This window comes from Eurytemora carolleeae, unplaced genomic scaffold (genome assembly GCF_000591075.1).
Source record: "Eurytemora carolleeae unplaced genomic scaffold, Eaff_2.0 scaffold790, whole genome shotgun sequence".
Lineage (NCBI taxonomy): Eukaryota > Metazoa > Arthropoda > Copepoda > Calanoida > Temoridae > Eurytemora > Eurytemora carolleeae.
The window spans coordinates 53,807-66,536 of record NW_019396709.1 but is presented as its reverse complement, the minus strand read 5'-3'; the positions used below and the strand labels follow the sequence as shown (position 1 = coordinate 66,536).

General features: G+C 32.8%; 1 protein-coding gene across 1 annotated transcript in view; it reads right to left on the bottom strand.

The window, feature by feature from the left end:
* The window catches only part of LOC111707645 (potassium voltage-gated channel protein eag), a 66,573-nt gene that overhangs the window by 20,768 nt on the left and 33,075 nt on the right, over positions 1-12,730 (bottom strand). The window contains exons 17-23 of the mRNA XM_023480777.1: positions 9,089-9,148; positions 8,288-8,370; positions 3,695-3,759; positions 3,336-3,380; positions 2,627-2,732; positions 1,388-1,478; positions 1,145-1,231 (exon numbers count right to left, since the gene is read on the bottom strand). Coding sequence (XP_023336545.1) covers positions 1,145-1,231; positions 1,388-1,478; positions 2,627-2,732; positions 3,336-3,380; positions 3,695-3,759; positions 8,288-8,370; positions 9,089-9,148 — 537 coding nt within the window. The remainder of the gene's footprint in view (positions 1-1,144; positions 1,232-1,387; positions 1,479-2,626; positions 2,733-3,335; positions 3,381-3,694; positions 3,760-8,287; positions 8,371-9,088; positions 9,149-12,730) is intronic.

Here is a 12,730-nt window from a genome sequence, read left to right as displayed (position 1 = left end):
AGTTCTAGCCGCAGTGCTAGGTCCCCTAGCTAATTCTAGCCGTAGCGCTAGGTCCCCTAGCTAGTTCTAGCCACAATGCTAGGTCCCCTAGCTAGTTCTAGCCGCAGCGCTAGGTCTCATAGCTAGTTCTAGCTGCAGCACTAGGTCCCCTAGCTAGTTCTAGCCGCAGCGCTAGGTCCCCTAGCTAGTTCTAGGAACAGTGCTAGGTCCCCTAGCTAGTTCTAGCCGCAGCGCTAGGTCTCATAGCTAGTTCTAGCCGCAGCACAAGGTCCTCTAGCTAGTTCTAGCCGCAGCGCTAGGTCCCCTAGCTAGTTCTAGCCACAGTGCTAGGTCCCCTAGCTAGTTCTAGCCGCAGCGCTAGGTCCCCTAGCTAGTTCTAGTCACAGTGCTAGGTCCCCTAGCTAGTTCTAGCCGCAGCGCTAGGTCCCCTAGCTAGTTCTAGCCGCAGCGCTGGCCCCTAGCTGGTTCTAGCCGCANCAGCGCTAGGTCCCCTAGCTAGTTCTAGCCGCAGCGCTGGCCCCTAGCTGGTTCTAGCCGCAGAGCTAGGTCCCCTAGCTGATTCTAGCCGCAGCGCTGGCCCCTAGCCCGCCCTAGTCGCTGTGATCGGACCCCATTGCAGCTTGCGGCGCCTCGTAAGAATTGGGAGGTTGTTGTTTGGGAAAATATGATTTGTAAATTTCTCTCTAACAAATAACGCAAACATTTATCCTATATTTGTGCAAAAGCAATTAAACATTTATTCCGTTGGTATACTGTGCATTCTTACCTACTAGTGCGCATCGTAGAGGTATGTTTTTAGAATTAAATATTTCTTGACGTTTAAAGAACTCCACAAGAATGTAAGTTATTATTCACTTTGAAAATTGTGTTCCCGAGAAGTTTTCTTCTATTACATCATGCGAATATTTTTCGGATCAAAGATATTTGACAAAACGATTTTTCAAAACGGAAAACGCTAAACAATTTTACTAATTGTTTTGACAAATCGTTTAGGTGAATATCATTGGTCAGAATAATAATCAAATTGATCAAATAAAAGCAAAATTGTCTAGCATGGAATTTTGATATAGGACTTACATAAGATTATCGCATGTGGAAACTCTCAAAATCCTAAACCCATTAAATATTTAAAAACGGTGTCCACCTGAGACTGGTTTAGAGCAGGATCATTTTTTCTCCGCTCTGCTAGTTCCTTCTCCCTTTTCAGGTCCGATACTTTACGGAATATCAACTAAATAATAATAATAATAATAATGACTATGATTTGTTTATATGTTTTCTGTTTTGAGACCCAATTGAAAATAATAGTTTGGGAAACTACTTGAATCCTCGTGAAGCCTCTGAAAACTCTTGTATATTAAGATATTATATTTACTATTTTACTCACCCTATGCCTGAGATTGTATGTGAGGATTAGATTTCTAGAGAATGATTGAGCAAATGCTTTGTAGAAGTCTAACACTTCGAGCAGACGATCCCTGAACAAAAAATTCTCTTGCAAAAAAATATTTTGCCAATTTGTTCCTTCAAACTGAAATTAGAAAAAGCTGTAAAGTGTTTATGTCTAGGGCTACACAAATGTATAAGGAATTCACTAAGGCAAAAACCAGAGATTTTGCAACAATTAAAAGTTGACCCAGCACAAGAGAATAGTTTATAATTTAAGGAGACAATTTTAAAGATTTATATAATTTTCGAAGTTTCGTAGAGCAATTCATAAATGCATTGAATATTTATATTGCAAATATAAAGAAAAACACCGCTAGATTGTATATATGTATATATACAATATAGTTTACTTAAGTTTTGCTCTTTTGGTGGTTTTACTTTACATTAGAATTCTTAATGAAAAGTTTTTGCACTAATTACAATGGTGTATTGCTAAAAAATACTATTTCTAGAAAATGTCTACAGAATAATAGAAAGTTTCTGCAAGTATTGAGTTTTCTTTTAAAAATTCATCTCAAGAAGAGAACATTTCCGCCATTTTCCTCAGATAACAATATATCCTGTCCCACCTATGTTTTGATTTTAAATCCCTAAAAAATATTTTGAAAATATTTTTATATCTTCAAAACTAATTTAATAAGTAGGATAATTAAAACAATTTGGAATTAAGAACGGATTAAAATGATTAATTAAACTTTCTTATCTAACAGGACGTAGAACTGAAGTGTCATAGTGTAAAGCCTCAAGTGCCTAGTGTCTAGTGTCTAGTATCTTTAATCTAGTTTCAAGTGTCTAGTGTCAAGACTTAAGTGCCTAGTGTCTAGTGTCTAGTATCTTTAATCTAGTTTCAAGTGTCTAGTGTCAAGATCTAGTATCTTTAATCTAGTTTCAAGTGTCATAGTGTAAAGCCTCAAGTGTCTAGTGTCTAGTGTCTAGTGTCTTTAATCTTGTTTCAAGTGTCAAGTGTCAAGACTCAAGTGCCTAGTGTCTAGTGTCTAGTGTCTAGTGTCTTTAATCTTGTTTCAAGTGTCTAGTGTCAAGACTCAAGTGTCTAGTGTCTAGTGTCTGTAATCTAGTTTCAAGTGTCTAGTGTCAAGACTCAAGAGCCTAATGTCTATAATCTAGTTTTAAGTGTCCAGTGTCTAGTGTCTAGTGACTAGTGTCTGGTGTCTATTACCTATTAACAAGATGTATATCACAGTATGTAAGAGCACGCACGTTAGCCATAGCTTGTCCCGTCTCCCCTTCCTTCCAGAATGCATCTCCAAATACATCATTTTTTCCTGCCAAATAATATTTAGAGTTCAGTGTCCTCCTTTTATATTACAAACTGAGCTTGGGAACCCAGTTTTGCCTGGAATCTTTCTTAAAAATCGACCCCGTCAACTCAGAATCTTTAAACCCAACTAATAAAATTCCCATGGTTCTCCCAAATTAAAATTTGAGGCAAATCGATCCAAGGGGTTCCTCGGACATACAAACAAACAAACAGAGATTAATACTTCTTTATATATATAAAGTTGTAATCTCTTTTTGTCTGTTTGTTTGTTTTTTCTCCGATCATAACTCAGGATTTTAATTTGAGTGGGTCAACTTTTATTGGGAAAAATCATAATTTACGACCAAGCCCGGGTAAACGGCGGAAGTAACTAAGTACACCAAGGGCAACGCTGGGTTCTCATGCTAGTTATATATATGTAGAGATTTATTTATTTCTGAATGTTGAAAGGGATATGACCTATGAAAATGTTCTGAGTTACTTTTCTTGTTAACAAATTTTTTGCAAATAAAAATATTTTAAAAATCCTTTCGCAATATTTCATAACTGTAAATTGAAAAAAAGAGAATATCAAAAAAAATTAATTTTATTGTATAATTTAAATTACCTAAGATTGCTACAACTTCGTCGTCTTGAATTACTTCTAAAGATCCTAAAAAAACATCCTTATAAAACCTTACATTAACGTACCTATAAGGAACCTATTCAAAATTGATTTTTTTGTTAAAATCCAAGCTGTGACCTACAGATTTTGTTTAGTTTAAATTTTTCTCGGGTCTTAATTTCTTCAATTTCTAAGTTTACGTTTTTTTCATTAACTTTTTTCCTATTATCTTTCCCAAATAGATTCTGTACATTATTGTACATTGAACAATAAAGAAAGTTCTAAATATTTTACTAGAAAGTTGAAAACTTTTGAGGAGAGAATGATAAAGCAGTTTGTATTGAGATGACAGAAGAGTTTACCTGATACTATAAAACAAAGATTGTCTATGCTCTCTCCGGTGTGATAGAGTAGGTCCCCGGGGGCACTGAAACATTCGGTGATTAATAGAGTAGGTCCCCGGGAGCCCCGGACTAACCATAGTGAGAAGCATTCGTTTTCTATTAATTGAAATAATTCAACAATCTTAAAACTTACGGATTTGTTTATTTTATACGTTTTCATTCAAAACGTTTAAACCGACAAGAAAGTATTTTAGAGAAAAGATTAAAAATTTATGTTTAAGGGGTCAAACTGTGATCGAAAGTCACAGCTTTCTGAAATATTCACACAACCGTTAAATCCACATTAAAACATTCGGTGATTAATAGAGTAGGTCCCTGGGGCACTAGAACATTTGGGGATTAATACATTAGGTCCTCCAGGGCACTAGAACATTCGGTGATTAACAGAGAATGGTATGGGGGCACAAGAACATTTGCTAATAAATTTGTTGAATGATCGGAACGGGTACACGGATTTGTTGGTCTAACTTGTAATATGCATATGCTTGTGTACCATTGGGTCTATCATCTATGGCTTTAAAAGGATTATGTACAAAATGAAGGCTGGCTTGATCAATGAATGCACTAAACCATTATATGCTAGAAAAAAAGATACCAGGATTTGTGTTTGCCCTTTGAAGTTCATTGTTCAATCAAATAGAAATCAATGTTTTTTTCTAGAATTTTAGGAGAAAGTGGAAACATAGAAAATATGTAATAACTAGGGCCCATCTTGTATTTAAATTGTGAACATGTTCTTTTTGTTTACATTTTAAAATAAAGAAGAAAATTTTTTATGGATTTTTAAAAAAAAATTCGCGGATTTTCAAGAATTTAAATTTTTTACAAAATTAAAAACCTTTAAAACACATTTTTTTTAATTTTTATCATTCATAAACCTTCCCTGTGGTCACGTGATGTCCCACAAAAAATTTGGTCTCGATCGGTTCAGCCGTTTTGACGTTTATTGGATACAAACAAACAGACATAAACACATTTTTTTTAATTTTTATCATTCATAAACCTTCCCTGTGGTCACGTGATGTCCCACAAAAAATTTGGGCCCGATCGGTTCAGCCGTTTTGACGTTTATTGGATACAAACAAACAGACACCCAAACAGACAAGCCAAATTTATATATAGATATATAGTATGGCTACAGTATAAAAGGATGGTTATTTCTGTTCTTTTTCTAATGGTATTTATTTAGTCTTATCATAATAATAATCTATATATTCTATGTGATATATATATAAAGCTTGTCTGGAAAATGCTTTTAGACATATTGGGTATTAATATTACACACATATTCCATTCTCCAGTAATACTGTAACCAATCTCTATTATTATTATATTATTCTTGTGAACACTGTTAATTTACGAAATTGTGTATATCTCTGCATATTTTTAAACATACTATTCAAAATCTTTAAATCATTCTGTTTTTAAGTCAAACTGGAATTACTACTGTTTTTAAATTTTATATCAAAATATTTGAAGCATGTGAATTGATTTAAATGCAAGGCGCCACTATGAGACCTGCCCCATGGTGGCTAAAAGTGCCAACTGATAATTTCTTAACTTTGAATATATTCATATACTACTCAATTATTTTGAATAGTTTATTAAAAATAAGGGCGAACAGTGCACAGAATAATTCAATAGTAACGGTTATATTTTTTTTTATTTGATTCATAGCAAATATTTACAGTGAATAATATAAAAAGTATTTGTTTCTAGAACCCTCTAACCCTCCCTTCCAATTCCCTCCTAGGTTAAGGATTACATTTTTTTATCATTTAAAAACTTAAATTGATTGGCAACCGATAGGGTTACCCACAAAGGATGAGACTTCAGAGACGACTGTAAAGAATTTATTCACTATTTTTTCTTAAATTTCTGGTTCAGTACTATCGTTTGCAATTGTTGTCATTTTGAGAGATTATATCTTTGTTATGTATAATTCAGTATAAAGCAAATAGATTATTAAAGGGACCGTTCACTTATTTGGGTAATTTCAGTGTAAACTAAACAGCCTATTCGCTTTTGATTTGTAATAGTCTTACTTTTCAAAGACAACTGTGGCCGGAGAAAAAGTCCATTTTTCGTTCAGAATTCGAGCGCAAAGGGACGGTCCCTTTCTATAGACACTAATTGATGTTTTTTTTCAGCATGTTTTGAATCTAAATAAATTTCGAATATAAAATTAAACATTAGTATCTAATCGTTAATTGTAAATGTCATTATTTTTAATTTTTTGTTTTGTTTTTTAACTCTCTATTTCTAAAATAACACTATTTTATCGCATTCAAAATTGTGTATTGCCTGTGTAAAAATCTGAATTGAACGCGGCATGACAAATGAAAAGTTGTGCACATACGGGAAAAAAATATACAAAATCTACGAACCAAAATACGAGTAATGATTAATTGATTGTCGTAGAGACGTCGTCTTTGTAAACACATTTTACATGTTTTAATACGAAAAACGTAAATTTCTTGCTAATTCAAATATCAAACGTTTTCAGATTTTAGTACATAATAACGAACACATAATGATATTGAAATATAATAAATTTAAATGTTATTGGGCTGCTGTTACTGAAAAAACATAAAATAGTGTCTATAGAGAGGGACCGTTTCTTTCCGCACAAATTCTGAACGAAAAATCGGAGTTTTCTCCGGCCACAGTTGTCTTTGAAAATTAAGACTATTACCAATCAAGAGCAAATAGGCAGTTTAGTTTACCCTGAAATTACCCAAATAATTGAACGGTCCCTTTAAGTACAATAGGTGGCAACAGATAAATGGACCAACTTTACACAACAGCACAAGTGTAAAATATTACGAGAAAACGAAATTTTCTTACACTAGTAGACATGTTTTCCAAGATTAAAAAAAATTTAAAATATTAAATAAATAACAAATAAAATTGCATTTATTTTACTGTAAGAGCACTGTTTTCAAAAATTATCACTATTATAAATAATTTTGTCAGACACGAAAACTGAACTAAGTTGACACTTGTGACGTCAGAATACAGCTGAACTGAGAGTGTACAAATTCTACGTTGGCATCTACTGTACTAGTATAAAGTTTAAAGTTAACCTTTTTACCGTCATTTTCAAACAGTTTTAGTTCGTCAACAAATTTTTATCCTTGAGAAGTAACCCTGTACTTTTAGATAACCCTGAGATTACTACGATGACCGTTGGCACTGTCTTGGGGTAAACATAAGGAAGAAATATCGCAATTAGAAATATCAGCTATCTCATAGATAACCAAGGATCACTTCCCCAGATAAATATGACAAATCCCACCCTTAAAAATAAATCACTGGAAATTACGCCAGCTTACAGTCTGTAATACCGTTAATTTTATTTTCAATTGTGATTGCTGCCAGGGCAGGGCAGAGTTCCGTAAACAAAACGGAGGATTTCAAAAATAAACGGAAGTTTCCGTTAATGAACGGCAAAACTAGTTAATTTTCAAATTGTTAACGAAACGGATTAGCAATTTTTGAATATAAATAACGGGTTAAAACCCGGTTAAAACAAAAACGAAATGAATTTTTTACCAAAAACGGTGAATTTTGTTTTTGTTTTGCTAAAAATTGCATTGAACTTGTAAAACACAACAATTTTTAGCTTTATTGTTTAAAATTTTTTTGTGCTTTGCGCCGTTAACACTGTCAATACTGTAATAGACCTTTAAGGGCTGTGCCTTTAACAATTTCTTGAACCGTTCACAAAATTTTTAATTCTGTAATAACAAATGAAAATTGTCCATTAACGCCATTAATAGAATTAAGATCGTTAACTAACGGTAACTTTAAAAATAACGGAAAAATACCATTAACGAAACAAAGTTTTGTTTTTATCCTCTAAAACTAACGGCTATCTGAAATTTAATTCTAAAAACAGTTGGAACTATCCGTTAACAAAACGGCTTTAAAAAGTTGGAACATGCCCAGCCCTACTTTCTGCATAAAAATGTTATACAAAGTTCAATTGTTTAATACAAATAAAGTATAAATACGATTATTAAGTTGACACCGGGTGGCGAGAACTCATTTTTATTGGAACCCCCCCCCCCCTTCTAAATTGAATTTAGAGTCTGAACATGATTTACTCTGACATTTACATTATTCTTACATAATATTCACAAGGGAACTATTAAATATTTCTAGGCTAGTAGAAATACAGGATTAACCAGAAAAGATTATATTTTTAGGGACGCCTGTACCTGTGTTTAGTAAAAACACACATATATCTGTGTTTAGTATAAACACACATATATCTGTGTTTGGTAAAAACAAACTATATCTGTGTTTAGTATAAACACACATATATCTGTGTTTAGTAAAAACACACTATGTATGTGTTTAGTATAAACACACATATATCTGTGTTTATACTAAACCAAGGTTGTGTAATAAGGTTGTTTGCTCTCTATGCACTCCAATGTACGGAAAATGTCGTTCTATGGTTAGGAGATGACATTTTCCGTACATTGGAGCGCATCGAGAGTAACCATTCTTATTATACAACCTTGACATAAACATTAAACATACCTGTGTGTCATTGTAAAATGCATTGCTAAGGCTCTAAGACAACCATCACTTGCCAGTCTAAAGGCTGGATGTTCGTTAAAAACCTGAACAAATAATAATGAATTGCTATATATTTTGGAGATCCGTAAATATCGTCTTCCAGTCGTAAAGCTCTGAATTCCAAACCAAATATATTTACAGATTTTCCAACTTATGTTGTAAGTTATACTTAAATAAACACTTGTTCGTGTATTTGGTCTTTTATTCGTCCCTACAATATTATATATAGATATACAATATAGATATTAAAATAATATCATATATTATCATAATAATATTAAAAATTTGTAATAGAAAAAAGTTTTGCATTAAAAAAGGGAATTATAGTTCAAGATTCAACATTACCTTTTTAATGACAGCTTTAGTAAACATTTTATCATACAATTATCTTAAAACAAACCTCGGGGTTGGAATTTTTCTACGTTTATTCATTAAACATAAGCAATAATACAGAGTGACGGACTAGGTTTATTTCGTTTGCCTCATACAAAATCGCTTGAAATAAAAGTTTCCGTGCTAATATTGAGTTAAGCGAGCTGAAAATGAACGAGTACAGTAAGGTACTTAAACTCTCGCTCATATAGAAGAATACTTGTAGGTTATACTCTTAGATAGCCAAGTCTACATGTAACACAGCAATTGTGCAGTGAAAACAGACCCATTTTACGCAATAAGCTGATGTTAAAGCTACTTGTAAAACTATTTGATTTATACCAATATTAATTACACATTTTCTACAGTTCCACTGTATACAAACTGTACCTTTCTGTTGAGATGAACACAGATATCTGCTTTCATATCCTTGGGACAGTAGTTTAGCACCTAAAACAGAAAATATATAAGTTACAAAATAAATATTATCTAGTATTAAAAATAAAACTTAAATAAAAAAAATTATGTTACCCCCAATGGCCCAGATTCCTTAAAAAAGATTAGCCATTTTGCCAGGTATAGCTAGGGCAGGGCAAAGTTCCGTTAACGAAACAGCGGTTTTTGAAAATTAACGAAAGAGTACGTTAACGAACAGAAAAAACCCTTAATTTTTAAACAATCAACAAAACAGATTAGACGTTCTTGATAAAAATTAACAGTCAAAAACGAAAACAGAACAGATTTTCTTTAAAACTTGCATTAAAGTTGTAAAAAAAATTATTTTTATGAGTTTTGATGTTTTCAAATGTCATCTTCTGTTTTCACATTCTTAAATGCCGGGAATAAGATCACAGTAACCTTAGAATTTTGAAAACAAAAATTTGGAGTTTGCCCAGCCTTGAAAGAATCTGAGTTCTCATCAGAATAGGTTAAATATAGTTGATTTGGATATCTTGATACTTATACTCAGTCCGCAGGAAAGGATAAACATAATTTAACTTAAAGAACCCTTAACGATTTGACAAACCGTTAACGCCGTTAATTATAAAATAGACCGTTTATGTTTAAGCCGTTAACAATCTCTTTAACTGTTAACATTTTTTTTGGCATTCTGCACTGTTAATTCTGTAATTATAGAGCGTTAATGGCTGTAGCCGATAAGATTTTCCGGTAAGGTCCTGAATAAAATTGAGATTGTTAATTAAAGGTAATTTTAAAAAAAACTGTTAAATGCCGATACGGAAACCAATGTTCTATTCTTACCTATAAAATTATTGGATACCTGAAATTTCTCATTTTTAATGGTTGGAACTAAGTGTTAACAAAACGGCTAAACAAAGTTGGAACATGCCCAGCCCTAGCTATAGCTACGTATATATATATATATGAGTAAAGAGCTCTAATATATAGTCTAGCATGGTATAACATAAGACGGAACAGTCTGTGTAATTGACCTGTACAGACAACTGATTCTTGATTTGGAGAAGTAATGTTAACTCTCCTTAACAACCTTCTGCAATAGATAACTATTTTGATAACCTCCAGTAAGGCTAAAAGAAACAGGAGAATTGCAGGGAAACTGAGCTCAAAGCACTCCAAGTCCATATTTTGCTCAATCATAGTCATATTGTATACTGTTTTATTGACACCGAATAAACAATCTCTATTTCAGTATACCTGGTGCTGAAGGATGTGAAGGGGCTGGTTTGTGTTTCTGTAAACTTAACATGGTTTAGTGTTAAATCTCTATTTCAGTACACCTGGTGCTGAAGGATGTGAAGGGGCTGGTATGTGTTTCTGTAAACTTAATATGGTTTAGTGTTAAATCCAATATATTAATCAAAATGATAAATGGGGCTGAAGCTCTTAAACACAATTTTCGATTAATTCCTTGGTAGTAACCTGGAGTTGCAAAAAGAGCAACACCTGTTACAGAAAGCGTGAACAAGGCAAAACAAACAATGCTTGGAATAACTCTTGGTTCAGCAATCAGCGCATACTTAGCTAGACGAGGAAAGCCGATATAACAGTTGACTAGTTGTTTGTGTTTACCAGTAAGCCTATCACAAGGTATCTAATAATAACCAGCTCTTCAGTGAACAAGAACTAAATACAGAGTCCTCCAAGGATGGTCTGTTGGGGTCGATTTAAAAGAAATGCTTGCATCTAAACACAGGTTGTAAGGGATAGAATTGAACTTAATATATCCACAAATAGTGAGTACAGCTTTGGATTGCTAGGAAAAATGTTACAAAGCTGCAATTGGTTGTTGAAATAAAGCAAATTACATCATTTTCTAAAAACATGGTTGCTCAGTTAAACCACGTTCAGAATTCTTCTGCAGAAACCAGCAAGATCGGATTGAAATATTTATTTATAATTAGTTTTAGCAATGACATTATAAGATGATCCTTTTTTCAAGCTGAACCTTGCTGCTTGCCTGAACCCATTGAGAGAAACTTGTGTGGGTAGTTTCAAATAGTAAACAAAGAATCAAGAGTACATATTTTGAGTGGTTTTATCTAAATTGTCTGTATTCAAAAAATAAATCATAAATTCATAGTTTTGTTCAAGGATTTACATTCTTGGTTTTGTTACTCATTGCTGATTTTTCAAAGTAGGGAATTAATTTAGTAAGTAAAGAAAACACTCATTTTTTATTATTGCAATTTTTCTGATACTAAGTTTATCTTTGTTGCCAATTTAAGTCTTTCCACCTTCGGGCTTGGACTGGTCAAGGATACCGGAGAACTCAGTTTATATCTAGAAAAAAGCTCGAGTGGAAGTTGCTTTATCTGTGAAAACGAATTTACTTGTAAACTTCATTTTATACAAGCTATTCCATTAACTAAGACAACTAATGATTCCAACAAAATTTTCATTGTAAGAATTTCGCGATGTTTTTGCAAAAGTGAAACAAAACTTTGTAAATTGTTGCTAGATTTGTGTTCAATATTCGTTTGATAAATTCGATTTCTTTTGCCCTTTTTGCATCAAAAAGAGTTTCACATAGCTAACAGGAGTGTGTAAATAGATATTTCTAGAGAATAGATAATAATAGATAATAATAGATAATAACAGATGATATAACATAGATAATAATAGATAATAACAGATAATACTAGATATAATAATAAAAATAATAGATAATAAGTTAGTTTAAAGATAATAATAGATAATAATAGATGATACAAAATAGATAATAATAGATGATATAAAATAGATAATAATGTGCACTGCCACTGTACCCACAAGGATAAGGCTTTAATGACGACCTGAAACTCTTTAACAACGAAGATCTAAAGATTGAAATTGGCTTTCTGTCCTGAATAGGGAACATAGTGAACATTGTATATTTAATGATTTGGTAAACAAATATAACAGCTGCAAGGAACATTTAATTAATAAGCATTGACTCAAAAATTAGACTGCTGTCTCTTAAGTGGCATCCTTTGTGGATAATCCTGTAATATAGTGCGAGTACAGGTTACAAGCATCTTTATAATATACAGACGAATACCCTTCTTGAACATGACGACTTCAGCTGAACATGACGACTCAAAAATGACTGAGTATAATGCTAGATGGTAATCTCCGAGATGGGAGTTTGTAGATCCTTCTCTTATCTTATCTAATTCCTACTTGACCAGACAAACTGTGGAAGGTACCATTTCGAAAAGAACATGCCAATCTACCAAGACTTCCTTTCAACCTACCATTTTTGTGAAGACTTCCTTTAAACCTACCATTTTTGTGAAGACTTCCTTTAAACCTACCATTTTTGTGAAGACTTCCTTTAACCCTACCATTTTTGTGAAGACTTCCTTTAACCCTACCATTTTTGTGAAGACTTCCTTTAAATCTACCAATTTTGTGAAGACTTTCTTTTTAATCTACCAATTTTGTGAAGGCTTCTTTTAAATCTACCAATTTTGTGAAGACTTCCTTTAAATCTATCAATTTTGTGAAGGCTTCCTTTAAATCTACCAATTTTGCGAAGACTTCCTTTAAATCTACCAATTTTGTGAAGAC